Source organism: Microchirus variegatus (genome assembly GCF_963457635.1).
Source record: "Microchirus variegatus genome assembly, chromosome: 5".
Taxonomy (NCBI): Eukaryota; Metazoa; Chordata; class Actinopteri; order Pleuronectiformes; family Soleidae; genus Microchirus; species Microchirus variegatus.
In genome coordinates this window covers 30,131,521-30,148,432 of record NC_139806.1, presented here as the reverse complement: position 1 = coordinate 30,148,432, position 16,912 = coordinate 30,131,521, and the positions used below count along the sequence as shown (strand labels likewise).

The following is a 16,912-nucleotide window of genomic DNA, read 5'->3' as shown; positions in this document are numbered from 1 at the left end:
CACTGATATTAAATAATAAACCTGTTATTGCATGTTCATAAACCCACTTCACACTGGTCATTACGTGTTGATTAATGCTCCTAACAAACAAACAAACCAACAAATGATTAAAAACTGTTTTTATCATTGACAAACACAAAGAAATTCTTGTTTTTATAAACACCAACAACATGATAAACTACAATAAACACGTTATTGTTGTTATTATTATTACATGTGTACAAACAGAGCCAGTGAGGGATTTTGTCTTCACAGTGAAACAACACAGAGCACGTACGTGTGTGTGTGTGCAGGAAGTACTCAAGTACTAATACCACAGTGTAGAAATACCTTAAGATTTACTCAGAGTAAAATTACAAAAGTATTTGCATCAAAATATAATGAAAGTAGTAAAAGTAAAAGTGTGAGTGAAGCAGAATCCACGGCGTTTTCACCCACGTCGCAGTTCATCCATCATCGATCAATAAAAGTAGATGTTGTGTCAGAGGAAGTGGACATTTTTCAAAATAAAGTGATTCCGATACCGGTGATTCCACCACCTCCGAAAACTGTTTACGTTAAATCCTCGTCATCCCAATGTTGCCAGTAGGTGTCACTGCGCCGTCCTCAGCCTAATGTCCCTGCTGAGAGGAAACAGTTTGTTGTCAACATCGACAACAATATCAACAACCACAGTAACGACAACGTCAACAACAACAGTAACAAAAACAACAACCACAACAAAAACAACAACAACATCATAATCAACAACAGCAACAACAACAACAACAGTAACATCATCATCAACAACAAAAACAACACCATCAACTGCGGCGTTCTTTTCGTCCTCGGAGGCTGAAATCCTCATGGAGGCGTACGAGGAAGTGAAAGAGCAAATCAAAAAGAAATTAAACACTATAATAAACCAATGAGAAAAAGCGATCGCCTGAATGCGTAAGTAGTGCGGAAATACACGTTAATTCCTTCGCCGAAAAACCATCACATCTACGATCCAAAAAGTTATTTAACATCTCCGATAACATAGTTGTACTCTGATAATGAGTTTGAGTGCGTGTGCGTGCAGATTAAAGCCAACTGGGCCAAAGCAGACAAGAAAATCCTGCAGAATGGTGATTTTTAAAGCAGATGCATTTGAGTGTTGGAGCACATTTCACAAGTGCCCTGACTAATACTTAACAATGCACAATCATACATTATTTTACCTACAGAATGTCTACAAACACATTATCTGTGCTGTCCTTCACAATTTGTCCTGTCTGAGGAAGTAGAGGGCTTCAGAGTGAATCACACATGGACTGGGACAATCCTGACATCTAGTTCAGTTAATATACAATATGCATTAATATTTGTCTTGTGTTGTTTACTGTATGAATACAAGCTGCTGGGAGGCATCCATTTATTTGTCTTTTCATTTGTGTATGGATTTGTCCTGCATTCATTTCAATGTGCAGACATGTGGGCTCTGTATTATATACAGACCTTTGAATGTGCATTTATTCTTATGTTCTATAATATGCTTTGAATTGGTGCTTTATTCAGTTTTCAAAGGAGCTGATTTACTTGCTTTGATTTATCCTTATTCAATAAAGCAGCATCGTATTACTCTTTGATGTTTTTATATTTCTATTGTGTGTATAAATATACAATTATTATTATTATTATCATTATTACCTTCCAATAAATAAATACATTAATTATTGTAATCAATGATTACAAATGTTTAGATAATGACAGTGGGTATAGTTTAATGTGAAAACAGTGTAGTGGGCAGTGGAATAACTATTAGTTTCCATTTGTGGTGACTGCTGCTGAGATGAGGGATGAGATTTAAGAAATCCTGGAACTTGCTCCAGACCAGGCTAACTCTGTTTTTGGTTTCAGAACAGCCGATTTGAGTTAGTTTGTTCAACTCAGAGTAGTTTCACCTCGAGTTAAGCGCGGCAACGGGGAATCGGAGGGTGACGTTCTTCACCCACTGGAGTTAAAAAATATTAATGCTCTCATGCGGCGAGTTTGAGCATGTTTTTAGAAGGAAGTGTAACAGCAGCAAAAGAGAGGGAGACAGTGTCGGAGAGAACACTGCTGCTGATGAGGAAGTTTAAATGTCGTCCTTTGCACAATCCCAATAATATTACGTGGGGAAACTGCTTGAGTTGTAGACTATTAATTTATTTCATTTAGGTGTAATCCCGCGGGGGAGAAGTGCAGTTGGCAGCAAAACATTGTTCAAACAGGTAAGACCTCGGTATAATCTCATGGGATTACCTCATTTTGATCATGTTTTACATAAAGTAAATATGAAGTGTCTGTTTGACTGTACAGTTGTTTTATCCCCAACATAATGATGTTTTCACACATAAATGACTTCTCATTCTTTATATCACGTCCAAGTGATCTGCATCTCCGACGTTGTATAAAAGAAAAAATTGTAAATAAAAAAAATAATTAAAAAAACGCAGCGCAACACACAATTTCTGCTGTGATGTGAGAGCATGACTCCGGTTGTTAATGTTTTAAATGTAAGGACTGATTAGGTCGTGAATGTAAATGATGGACTATGACGTGAAACGGTACCGCTCAAAAAGAAAAGTGTCTAGAAATGCAAGAACATCTATGCGTGGTCTGATAATCATCACCTGACGAATATTGAATTCTCTGCGCAGTAATGCTGCACCTTCATCTACGGGATCACTGTCAAAAGTACATGCCATGCTAGTGAAAATAGTCGCCACCTAATATAACTTCTAATGTAGACGGCAAAACAGACTTAAAAACTCGCCTGCTGACTGAATGAATGAGGAAACAACAACAGTAACATTAAGAACAACAGTAACAACGTCAACAACAACAGTAACATTAAGAACAACAACAACAGTAACAACAACATCGCCAACATTAACATTAAGAAGAACAACAGTAACATTAAGAACAACAACAACAACAGTAACAACAATGTCAACAATAGTAACAACAACATCGTCAACAACAACAACATTAAGAACAACAACACACTTACCGCAGCCGAGTGACTCAGTTTGTCAAAGCGAAACCTGAGGTTTGATCGGGGCGAGTTTTTATTTCTCATCTCTAAACACAAACAGTGACAAAGTTACTAAAGTTCAGACAATACTTTGATGTGTGTGTGTGTGTGTGTGTGTCACACTGAACCTGTGGGGCTGCGACAGACGATGAGCGGAGTTGAACTTTGACCCTCTGCAGCCTGAGCGCCCTGAACACAGAGAGCAGATCTAACAAAGAGCAGAAAAACGTCTTGGTCATCAGCGGAAGACGGCGTTAGCTTGCGCGCTCTCACCAGCTGAGCGTCCTCAGTGGACGCCGCGCTGAAGCTGCAGCTGCTGGACGTGGATCTGGAGATCTTACTGCTCTTCTTCACGTGAAACCTGCAGGAGACGAGAAGAAAGTGAAACCACCACAAAAGAAGAAGTAACAGAGGATCTAGGACGAAGCCCTGAGGAACACCACATGGAAGTAGTGACTCGCTGTATTTGCGCTCACCTGTCGCGTTGTCCCACCTCCGGGGAGCTGGGATTGGACGGCAGCTCCGACTTCACCTCCAGCGTCAGCTGACAGCCGTCGAAGCTCCTCTGCTCACTGAGACTGAGGCCATCGCGACGTAAAGAACACGTTAAAGTGTGAGGCGCAAGTGGCAGAATGAACGTATAAATACAGAAATATTCACCTTCTCTGGTTTTGTTTCTCTGTTTGGCTGTCGACGCTCAGCAGGCGAGGAAAAAGACCCGAGCGACGCTTCACTGGAGATTTCATGTTATACTGACATCACACACACACGTTTTTGCACTCGTTTGTAAATTGTTTGCATTGAATTGTTAATTTTTTGCACTCTATTGTAAATGTTTTGCACTCAATTGTAAATATTTTGCACTCAATCGTAACATTTTTGCACTCATTATTTACATTTTGCACTCGTAAAATTTTTGGACTAAATTGTAAAAATTGTGCTCACAATTGTAAAAATTGTGCACACAATTGTAAAAATTGTGCACACAATTTTCAAAGTTTTGTCCTCAACTATAATGTTTTTGCACTCAATTGTAATTTTTTTGCACATAATTGTACAGTTTTTGCACTCTATTGTAAATGTTTTGCACTCAATTGGAAAACTTTTGCATTCAATTGTAAAAATGTTGCACACAATTGTAAAATTTTTGCACTCAGTTGTAACATTTTTGGACACAATTTTTCTGAACTCAATCGTAAAAATGTGGCATTCTTGGCTCACCTCCGTGCTCAGGTGTGCCAAACCGCCCCCACTCAGGCTCGTGGGCAGACCGGCCCCGCCCCTCGACATGGTTTCCATGGAGACGCTCCGCCCTCGCATCGCCCTCTGGAACAGATGACAAAGATGGAAGAATCAGGGAACACACAGACATTTCGGACCTGCTGCCAAACATCTGGATCGCCCCCTGGTGGCTGAACGCAGGACAGCCCCTCCATGTTAGCACAGATAAATAAGACGATTTCTGTCACTTTAGGTCGGATGTTCAGTGCGACAAACATAAGAAACACCTTGATGGACTCCAGCAGTCCTCCGTGGGCGTGTCCGTTCTCAACTCGCTCCTCCTCCTCTACGCCGGACGCCATACCCAGCATGCACTGGGAGCGTCTGTGCAGCTCGTCGTGGAGGCCGTCCAGCAGGGCGGCGCGAGTGCGCTCCTGAACAAACAACAATTTGAGAGAGTATCTAAGACCCTGTGGGACACCATACAACGAGCACCGAGTGAGTGTTTCTGCGTTTTTACCTCCAGTCGGGCGAATCGCTCGCTCCTGTAGCACGACACTTCAGCGTTGATGAGCTTAGTGAGAAGAAACTCTCTGAACTCTGGACCCTGAAAGAGCAAAAGAAAAAAAAGTCTTGTTTCTGCGGTTAAATATTCACAGGTTTCATCAAACAATCACAAACACGGAGACTCAGTCGTCCGCACCTTCTTAAAGACGGCAGGACTTGGGAGGGGCGGGCCAAACGGAGGAACGTCTTCTCGCGCAGTGACGGACACCTGTCAACGAAACGTTCTTCGTCATGACGGATTCACGTGAAGAAGAAGAAGAAGAACGTGAGGAGGAAATGATGACCTTGTATGTGGTGACGTCAGAGCGTGGATCCTCCACCTGCACGACCACGAACGCGTGGAGGAAGTTGGACGCGATCATGTCGGGGACGAAGGGCGTGGCTTCCTCCTGGAAGACGACCGCCACGATGTCGTTTCCGACGTGACGTTTCCTCTGAAGCTGAGGAAGAACGGTGGACGTTATAACCTGCTGTGACGTACGATCACTGAAGTCCAATCAGTGATGTACGATCGGTCATGTGATACCTGCTGTGCGTCTCCCTCAGTGAACGGCAGCTTGGTGGACACGTGGAACATGATCTCCTGCTGTCTGTGGACGGTGTAGACGGACTGAGAACCCGTCTGACGATGGGAAACGTCCAGACCTCCTCGAAACCTGTGGACAGTTCAGGGACCAGATCAGGGACCGAACCCTTAGCCTTCATCACTGGATGGAACATATTGTGAATGAGACTGTGATGAAGTTGTGAGTCGCTCACCCTCTGAAGTCCTGCAGATCCACAGTTTCTCCCAGAAGCTGCAGAAACTCTGTGAACGCTGACGTCTCCTCGTTGTTCCTGAACAACTCCTCCTCTGAAACCTGACAGACAGATGTCATCACATGACATGTCATCACAATCGATCACATGACATGTCATCACAATCAATCACATGACATGTCATCACAATCGATCACATGACATGTCATTATATCAATCACATGACATGTCATTATATCAATCACATGACATGTCATATCAATCACATGATATCACAATCAATCACATGATTTCACAATCAATCACATGACGTCATTATATCAATCACATGACATGTCATCACAATCAATCACATGACATGTCATTACATCAATCACATGGCATTTCATCACAATCAATCACATGACATGTCATCACATCAATCACATGACATCACAATCGATAACATGTCATCACAATTGATCACATGACATGTCATTATATCAATCACATGGCATGTCATTATATTAATCACATGGTATGTCATCACATCAATCACATGGCATGTCATCACAATCAATCACATGACATGTCATCGCATCAGTCACATGACATGTCATCACAATCAATCACATGACATGTCATCACAATCAATCACATGACATGTCATTACATCAATCACATGACATCATCACATGATTCACACATCACAAATCACTCATGCCATAACATGACAACACAAGTTATCACATGTCCATGTATTCACATGCTCACTGAATCACAACATGCTGTCCCAGTGGGACACCTCTGAGTGAGACATGTCATTAATCACATGTGTACCTGTTCAAATTTCTGGTAAATGACTCCGAACTTGAAGGTGTTGTTGACCTCGTGCTCGTCGTAGTTGACGATGAGCTGTGACGCCTGGACACAGACGGACACAGAGGGACACAGACGGACACAGAGGGACACAGACAGACAGAGACGGACACATAGGGACACATAGGGACACAGACAGACAGAGACGGACACATAGGGACACAGACAGACAGAGACGGACACATAGGGACACAGACGGACACAGAGGTACACAGACGGACACAGAGGGACACAGGCGGACAGAGACAGACACATAGGGACACAGACATACAGAGACGTACAGAGATGGACAGAGACGGACACAGAGGGACAAAGACGTACACACACGGACAGAGACGGACACATAGGGAGACAGAGGGACACAGACGGACACAGAGGGACAGAGACGGATACAGAGGGACACAGATGTACACAGGGACACAGACGGACAGAGACGGATACAGAGGGTCACAGACGGACACAGAAGGACACAGAGGGACACAGAGGGACACAGAGGGACACAGAGGGACACAGAGGGACACAGAGGGACACAGGTGAGTTTGACAAGAATGTGTCCAACAATGTCTCAGAGGACGGACGTTCAGCCAGCTCTCACCTTCGGGTAGAGGACGGGGCTGAAACGCAGACCTGCTGCTTCATCACACAGGAGCTTCAGGAGGAAGGACACACAAACAACCTGTCAGACTGTGTGTGTGTGTGTGTGTGTGTGTGTGTGTGTGTGTGTGTGTACCTTGGCTAGCTCTGGTACACTGGGGATGTCAGGCAGTTCACTCAGTGATAATCTGTGATAGACACTTTTCACCCGAGACCTGAAGAGACAAACCATAAATGACTCTGTTGGTTTGTAAACAACTTTATGAGAAAAGATTATTAAATTAAAACCTCACAAAACATTTCCCCTCACTTTTATCGTCATATTGCGTGTTTCAGCACTAATTCAACACAGTGTGACATCATGACATCACATCAGTCACATGACATGTCATCACATCAGTCATGACATGTCATCACATCAGTCACGACATGTCATCACATCAGTCACATGACCAGTCACATGACATGTCATCAAATCAGTCACATCACATCAGTCACATGACATGTGATCACATCAGTCACATGTCATCAGTCACATGACATCATGACATGTCATCACATCACTCACATGACATCAGTAACGACATGTCATCACATCAGTCACGTCATCAGTCCCATGACATGTCATCACATCAGTCACATGACATGTCATCACATCAGTCACATGACAACAGTCACATGACAACAGTCACGACATGTCATCAAATCAGTCACATGTCATCAGTCACATGACATGTTATCACATCAATCACATGACAGGTCATCACATCAATCACATGACATGTCATCACATCAGTCACATGACATGTCATCAAATCAGTCACATGACATCAGTCAAATGTCATCACATCAGTCACATCACATCAGTCACGTGACATGTCATCACATCAGTCACATGACATGTCATCACATCAGTCACATGACATGTCATCACATCAGTCACATGACATCGTCACATGCCTCAGTCACATGACGTCATCACATTAGTCACGACATCATGACATGTCATCACATCAGTCACATGTCATCAGTCACATGACATCGTGACATGTCATCACATCAGTGTGAAGTAAACCCTTCCAGGTCACCACAGGTCAACCCACGGATGATGATGATGATGTGTGAGTACCTGATGATCACATGGAGGTGCTCTTCCTCCTCCTCTTCCTCGTGTCTCACTGACAGCAGCAGAGTTCCCACGCTGCTGAGCGAACAGGAGAAGTTGAGATGCTCCTGAGAGAGAGGAACGTCACAAACCAGTCAGACGTGACCCCGCCTCCAGGAAATGACATGAACCAGTTAGCACTTTAACAACTCACCCTGCCCAAGAAGTGTTTCCTGTACGCCCGCACAGCTTTGTTCTTCACCTCCAGACGGTACCCATAATCCTCTGCAGGTGTGTCTTCTTCCTCTAATCCTCCCTCCTCTTCCTCCTCCGCCTCCTTTGCCTCCCCCATTGTGCTCTCCAGAGGGGTGGGCGGAGCATCAGGGTCTTCGATCCAGTAACCTCCAAACACAGGTAGGATGACCTGTGGGTACGGGGGCCCTCTCTCCAACACCTACACACACAAAAGGTTTGGTCTGTGACATCACATCCACGTCATGCTAGCTGGAAGACGGAAGCTAGCATAATGCGAGTTTAGGAGTAAAAAGTGTCTTAGCCACCGGTCAATTGATGATGTTTGTTCTCACCTCCTCGATCCTTGGATAAGGAATGTAGTCGTCCTGAAAGAGAGACACACCGATGATGGTCCAGACACTGATTTTTTGGACACACTTGAGACAATGTTGAAGACAAAGACATGGTCTCATGTTGGTACGTTCATAGGAACATGGGACAAAAATTAAATGAGGACACAACGGTGAGAGGATGAACGCAACAATAGACATGGATGGAAGAACTACGAGGACAGTCATGGGGACAGATGTGAGGACAGTCATGTGGACAGATGTGAGGACAGTCATGGGGACAGATGTGAGGACAGTCATGTGGACAGATGTGAGGATAGTCATGGGGACAGATGTGAGGACAGTCATGTGGACAGATGTGAGGACAGTCATGTGAGGACAATCATGTGGACAGATGTGAGGACAGTCATGGGGACAGATGTGAGGACAGTCATGGGGACAGATGTGAGGACAGTCATGTGGACAGATGTGAGGACAGTCATGTGGACAGACGTGCCTTCTGTCTCTGAGGGATTGTCTTCATCTCGGATGCTTCGGGCACCTGCTGCGTCCGTGTCAGGAAGAGACAACAGATACATTTACAGAAGCATAGATGTGTCCTTCCTTTAGCTCTTGTCCTACGTCGTCTAGATACAAGGACTTGTTTGAGTTTAGCTGAAGAAGTTTTACTTCTCCTCCAAAAGGCTTGACTGAAAAACCTTAAGGTTCAACCCCTGAAGGTGAGTCTGGGGAGTTCTGGACACCTCTAAGCATGTACTCCAAGGTAGACCTGGAGGTCTCTGGACTTTGAGAACTTACCTCAGGTCAGACCCAAACCACCTTTAATCGCAGAAACTCCCCGACGTCCTGGAGGTGACGATGTCGCCGCCTCAGCAGGACATCTGACACGTGTCTTTTGTCCAGAGGACACACAGCTGTGTCCTCCTGCCACACAGAACGTCCCCCCAGGCGTCACCGCGTTTGGTCGAGTCACTGAACGTGTCAAGGTCACATCGCCACCACGTCAGAATAAAGAAGTCTGTGTGACAGCCATTGCACCACTGTGCAAACCCAATGAAGACCTCCCAATCTATACTTTAAATCTGGTTCTTTAGGGTCCTGATCTCCCAGTATGACTCAGCAGTTTGGACTCGAGAAAGATGCCTCTTAAAGTCCTTTGAATTCTGGGTCTAACCAAAGGTAAGTTCTCAAAGTCCACAGACTTCTAGGTCTACCATGGAGTATGTACTTAGAGTAGTCCAGAGACCTCTAGGTCTACCATGGGGTAAGTTCTTGAAGTCCAGAGAGTTTTGGCTATTCCCTGGCCTGGGGTAAGTTCTGGGTCTACGCTGGGATATGTTCCAAGAATGCAGAGACTCCCGAGTCTAATTTGAGGTAAGTTCTTAAAGTAGTCCAGAAATGTTAAGGTCCAGAGACTTCCAAGTCTACCCTACGGTACATTCTGAGAGTGCAGGGACTTCTGAATCTACCCTGGGGTAAGTCCAGTGAGTTTTGGGACTACCTTGTGGCAAGTTCTGGGATAACCCTGACATAAGTAGAGTCCAGTGAGTCTGGGCTATGTTCTGAGAGTCCAGTGAGTTTCAGGTCTTCTCTGGCCTGACTGAAGACCCTGATTGGGATATGTTTCCTGTACGATAAACCTCCTTAGACCATGATGAAAGTCCAGAAACCGAAGATTCAACTCTTACCTCCATTTTGTCCATCTGGTCAAAGAAGTGCGCCGACTGGAGACAACGAGACAGAGACAGTTGTTGAGTTTCAGGGTTTTATTTGTGCTCTGTTATCTCAACATATGTGTGTGTGTGTGTGTGTGTTACCTTCATGGTGGGGGGTGCGGTGCGCGGGGGGGAGGGGGGACAGTCTGCCAGAGGAACATTGGAAATGGTCAGCAGCTCCTGTTTACTGGAACAAACAAAAACAACCAATCAAGACCAATAACCGATGACAATGGTTTAAATATTGATGAGTCATACTTGAACAATTTCTCGAGCCCAAACTGCTGAGTCATACTGGGAGATCAGGACCGTAAAGAACCAGATTTAAAGTACAGATGAGGAGGTCTTCATTGGGTTTGTGCAGTGGTTCTTTATTCTGACGCGATGACGATGTGACCTTGGCGCGTTCAGTGACTCGACCAAGCGTGGTGACGCTGGGGGGACGTTCTGTGGCAGGAGGAAACAGCTGTGTGTCCTCTGGACAAAAGACGTGTCAGATCCTGCTGACATTGTCACCTCCAGGACGAGAACCCGGAGAACCCTGGAGAATCCTGAAGAACCCGGAGAGCATGCATGCAAACTCCATGCAGGCCATTGTTCCAACCAGGTCAGGAACCCGAAGTCTCCTAGCAACAAAGGCAAGCGCGCTAACCTCGACACCAACTGTGCGGCCCGCAGTGCCGCGTCCTGATTATACAACCTCACAACCTCAGGGCAGACACAGCTAGTGATTTACTTCAAATCCGGCAAAGACCTGATCCAGAATCCCTAGAAGCCCAGAGTCCAGGAACCAGTGGTAAAGGTCACAGAGACGCAGCGAGATGACGAGAACGAGAAAGAAAGGAGACAAGAGAACCCGCCGAGAGAGGAAAGGTCACACTGTCTCTGTGTGTGTGTGTACTTGTACATACATCTTTGTGAGGACCACGATACTTACAGACCACAGGAAGCCACTTCACTTCCTGTAACACCGTACAATGACTGTTTATGGGTTAAGACACGGTTTAGGTTCAGGTTTGACTTCAGGGTCCAAAGGTGAGCATCAGGTACTGGTTAGCCTTGGGGGTCTTAAAGCTAGCATAAATTCAGGGTGAGGCAACGTGTGTGTGTCCTCTCTACTACAGAAGGACAAGAACGTGTGTGTGTGTGTGTGTGTGTGTGTGTGTGTGTGTGTGTGTGTGTGTGTGTGTGTGTGTGTGTGTGTGTGTGTGTGTGTGTGATGTAACCCTCCTGACCTTCAGTTTAAAATAAAACCAGTTTCATTTTTAACCAGATTCTCAGCTGGTTTGTTATCGACACTGACAGCTGTGTGTCAGAGACACTAACATCATCTGCAACACACACACACACACACACACACACACACACACACACACACACACACACACACTAAACTCCTCTAGGCATTTTGCCATGAAGAGACATGACAGAACACAAACTGCAGCGCCCCCTACAGGACATAGTGAACATGTGGCCATCACACACAGATCACTGTGTTTAGTAAAACCTGATCTGACGCTTGTGACATGCCATGAATGCTGCAGCCTCCAGGGGGCACTGTGGTGTCTCATCACACACCTGCAGACCAGTGGTGACTGACATCTGTCAACAACAACAACAACGACGATCAACAACTTAAAAACAACAGAGAGAGAAACGACGGTCTGTCCTTTAGCTGTTCTCTCACACACATGCACACACACTCACACACACATGCAAACACACACACACACACACACACACTCACACATAAAAAAAAATAAAAACAAACTCAACATGTGTAAATATTAAAAATACAAGTGTTCTATATAATTGTACAAATGTCACACACACGCATCACAAATTATCACACACACACACACACACACACAGATGGAGGATGGAAATACCAGACTCACCAGTGCTCATGCGACATTGTTGCGTTGCCGTCGGTAACTGAGCATCTCATTGAAACCTCATATAAAACACACTCTCTCTCTCTCTCACACACACACACTCTCTCTCTCCCCTCCCCACACCATCAGTATTGTGGCACCTTAATCACTTTGGGGGGGGGGGAGAGAGAGAGAGAGAGAGAGAGAGAGAGGGACAGATGGAGGACAGCAGGAGACAGAGGCAAAAACAAAATGATAAAGAAGAGTGAATTGTTATTGAAATGATGAACGATGGTGAACGAGTGAAAGCTGTGATGATAATAGATGTGATAACTGTGATAATAACTGTGATAATAACTGTGAATAATAACTGTGAATAATAACTGTGATGACTATGATAATAGCTGTGATGACTGTGATAATAACTGTGATGACTGATAATAACTGATAATAACTGTGATAATAAATGTGATAATAACTGTGATGACTGTGATAATAAATGTGATAATAACTGTGATGACTGTGATAATAAATGTGATAATAATTGTGATGACTGTGATATCAAACAGCTGTGAGTGTGAAACTGTGACAACGGATGATAACTGTGATAATAACTGTGATGATAAATGTGATAACTGATAATAACTGTGACAACTGTGATAATAAATGTGCTAATATCTGTGACAATAACTGTGATAATGAATGTGATAATATCTGTGATAATAACTGTGATAATAACTGTGACAACTGTGATAAAATGTGATAATATCTTTGATGATAAATGTGATAACTGTGATGATAAATGTGATAACTGTGATAATGACAGTGACAACTGTGATAATAACTGTGATAGCTGTGATAATAAATGTGATGACCGTGATAATACTGTGATGATAAATGTGAAAACTGTGATAATAAATGTGATAACTGATAAAAAATGTGATAATAGATGTGACAACTGTGATGATAAATGTGATATCTGTTATAGTATCTGTGATAATAAATGTGATAATTGTGATGATAAATGTGATAATATTAGTGATAACTTCAAGAAACATCAAGATTATTTGACATGTATGAATGTTATACACTGAACTTTTAAAGTTGTTGACTGTAAAATGTGGGCGGGGCTTCAGTCCACATTTTATTTCATTTTTAAAATTATTTTTTTACTCACCGAGCTCTGAGCGCACTGACTGTGGACTTATCAATCCTGAGGAGAGAGAGAGAGAGAGAGAGAGAGAGAGAGAGACATGTTATCAGTGATAACAGGAAGAACATTAACACACTACTCCATTAACCTGAGTAACCTGTGTGTGTGTGTGTGTGTGTGAGTGAGTGTGTGTGATCTCAGAGGCTTCAGCAATAAAAATGTATTTATTGAGGAGCTACAGCTGCAGTAAATCACACATTTTCATTTCACACACACACACACGCACACGCGCACACGCACGCACATACACACACACACACAAACTGCTGTCATTATTAAATATATAACATTTATTTTAATGTCTGTGTCTAAAGAACGAAGGACGAACAGCGAAAGTAAAGGAAGAGGAAGTGGACACAGAGGAGGAGAGAGGTAATGTAATCATGAAAATTAGAGAGAGAGATCGACCTTAATGCTAAAAGCTTAGATGTAAGATGACTGTGAGAACTTCACTCCCTCAGGTCATAAATAACACACACACATGCACACACACACACATAAACAGGACTTTGCATTGACTTCCATTCAACGATAAGTAAAATACATGAAAACATAAAAAACTTAGAAACATTGAAACATAAATAGGTGTAAAAACAACACGTAAATAACGCATAAATACAGTACGTGAATACAGCGTAAAAACATGTGAATAACTCATAAATACAGCATGTGAATACAGCGTAAATACAGTACGTCAATACACCGTAAAAACAACACGTGAATAACGCGTAAAAACAAAACATGAATAACACGTAAACGTGGAAAAACAACACGTGAATAATGTAAAAACAACACATGAATAACACATAAAAACAACATGTGAATAACACATAAACGTGTAAAACCAACACGTGAATAAGGTAAAAACAACACGTAAAAACAACATGTGAATAACACGTAAACGTGTAAAACCAACACGTGAATAACGTGTAAAAAACAACACCTGAATAACACGTAAAAACAACACGTAAAAACAACACGTAGAAACAACACGAGAATAACACGTAAAAACAACATGTGATTAACACATAAAAAATAACACATAAAAACAACATGAGAATAAAACGTTTACGCATAGAAACAAGTAAAAATGTGCATTTCGGTGACATCACAGTGAGGGGGCGGAGCCAAACTGAGGTCGTTGAGTTGAATATAGAAGTGTTTGAGCGGCCGCCTGAAGCTGCTGCTGCATTATTAAATACTGTATAAACTGAGTCAGGAGGAAGGAGGGAGGAGACAGGAGAGGAAAGGAGACGAGGAAGGAGAGAAGGGTGTGCACATGGGGGGAAAAGGAGGTCCTGAAGGACAGAATGAGGTGAGGAAAGGAAGAATAAATATGAATAAAAAGGAAAGTGTATTTCAGCAAGTAAGGATTTAGAGGAGGAAGGTAGGACGTCTCGGAGGAGTTAGCGAAGGAAGCAAAGGACCGGAGGGAAAAAGGAAAACGTCAGAAGAAATGAAAAATTAAAGTCAGGACGGAGGGAATTTAAGGACAAGTGGAAGGAGAGAAGGTGGCTGGAAAGGGAAGGAGGTGTCGAAGGAAAACACAGACAGAGGAAAAAGGAAGGAAGGATGTGAAAGAGGAGATAAGGACAGAGGGAGATATGGTAGGATGTGAGGAGGTGTAAGAGGACAGAAGGACAGGTGAGAGAGGACAGGAGTGAATGATTGAAAACGTCTGTGAGAGAGTCTTTATCTCACTGTTAGAGAGTAAACCACTCACTCTCCCACACCAAAGCCCATAGAGAAAACCAGTGATTTTAACATCACAGAGACACAGGAGTTCACAGGAGTTGTTGATCCACTGCTGCCTCCATCACTAACTTACAATGACTGATTTTAATGAATTCGGCTTTAAAATATTTAATTTAGACTTAACGTCAGTGACACAAAATGACCACACGAGGCAACAGAGGACCAGCAGCTCCTGTGTCCATGTGAGCTAAAATCACTGATTTTCTATATTGACTTTGATGTGGGAGAGTGAGTGGTTTACAAACGTCAGTTTCCTGTTGGAAAAGTCTGTCTCACAGTGAAGATAAAGACGTGAATGTGTGACGTAGATGTCGTAGAATTAAACGGACGTAGACTTTATTAGTTGAGTTTCTCCCACATCAAACCCCACAGAAAAAATCTGTGATTTTAGCTCACAGGGACACAGGAGCTGCTGGTCTACTGCTGCCTCGTGTGGTCACTTTGTGTCACTGACGTTAATCTGAATGAAGGTTTTTAAAAGCCGAATTCATTAAAATCAGTCATTGTAAGTTAGTGATGGAGGCAGCAGTGGATCAACAACTCCTGTGAACTCCTGTGTGCTGTGATGTTAAAATCACTGGTTTTCTCTATGGGCTTTGGTGTGGGAGAGTGAGCGGTTTAACAAACGTCAGTTTCCAGTTGGAAAAGTCAGTCGTCACAGTGAAGCTAGAGATGGCAAACACTGCACAGATTAACAAATCGAGAGCGGAAAGTTCTCAAACCAACGCTCACTGGAAAAACGGTCACATTTTAACTCCACCGCTGTTAATGTTCACACACACACACACACACACACACACACACACACACACACACACACACAAACTAGGTTATTTCACTCACGACAAACAAGGATAAGTTTGCGTTTTTGGTGCCGACATAATGACATCACAGTGACATCACAGTGACGTCACAGTGACGTCACAGCTCAGGCTGTAAATGAGGTGAATAAAGGATGAAGCTCTCTCTCTCTCTCTCTCTTACCCTCCGAAGCCTCCGAACGACACGCTCCTCTTCCTCCTCAGCATGATCCCTCTCTCTCTCTCTCTCCTCCTCTTTGTCTTCTTTCCTCTTATTGTGTCTGGGTTTTCCTCTCTCTCTGTCTCTGTCTCTCTCTCTCTATCTCTTCATCTCTCCACCTATAAATACGACCATCTCTGTCGAACGTCCTCCTTCACAAGCTCTGACCGGCCTCACTCACTCACTCACTCACCCTCCCTCTCTCTCTCTCTCTCTCTCCATCCTTCCAATACTGTTAATGTTTCTCTCTCTCTCTTCACTCCACCGCTCACACACAGAGAGGGGGCGAGCAAGAGACATAGAGAGAATATAAATGTCGGTCTCTCTCTCTCTGTGTGCGTGTGTGTGTGTCACTGTTAGACAGACTTTAACAACAGGAAACTCAAGTTTGTAAACTCACTCACTCTCCCACACCAAAGCCCATAGAGAAAATCAGTGATTTTAGCTCACAGGGACACAGGAGCTGCTGGTCTACTGCTGCCTCGTGTGGTCACTTTGCATCACTGATTTTAATCTGAACTAAGATTTTTAAAAGCCGAAGTGACAAAATAAGACATTTGAAGTTTGTGATGGAGGCAGCAGTGGATCAACAACTTCTGGGCACTGT

At 43.5% G+C, this 16,912-nt stretch overlaps 1 protein-coding gene across 1 annotated transcript; it reads right to left on the bottom strand.

The window, feature by feature from the left end:
- Positions 1-243: 243 nt before the first annotated feature.
- Positions 244-16,313, bottom strand: LOC310927065 (rap1 GTPase-activating protein 2-like; the record flags this gene model as incomplete). Its single annotated transcript, XM_083889306.1, has 24 exons — positions 244-623; positions 3,017-3,087; positions 3,169-3,229; positions 3,314-3,401; positions 3,517-3,618; positions 3,701-3,792; positions 4,262-4,366; positions 4,549-4,695; positions 4,782-4,868; positions 4,965-5,036; positions 5,113-5,268; positions 5,355-5,484; positions 5,588-5,688; positions 6,407-6,490; positions 7,041-7,094; positions 7,176-7,254; positions 8,169-8,272; positions 8,359-8,598; positions 8,732-8,764; positions 9,225-9,272; positions 10,417-10,452; positions 10,546-10,630; positions 13,495-13,530; positions 16,270-16,313. 24 exons carry the CDS (start codon positions 16,311-16,313, stop codon positions 612-614), a joined length of 2,067 nt encoding a protein of 688 aa, XP_083745432.1. The 3' UTR covers positions 244-611.
- Positions 16,314-16,912: the final 599 nt, after the last annotated feature.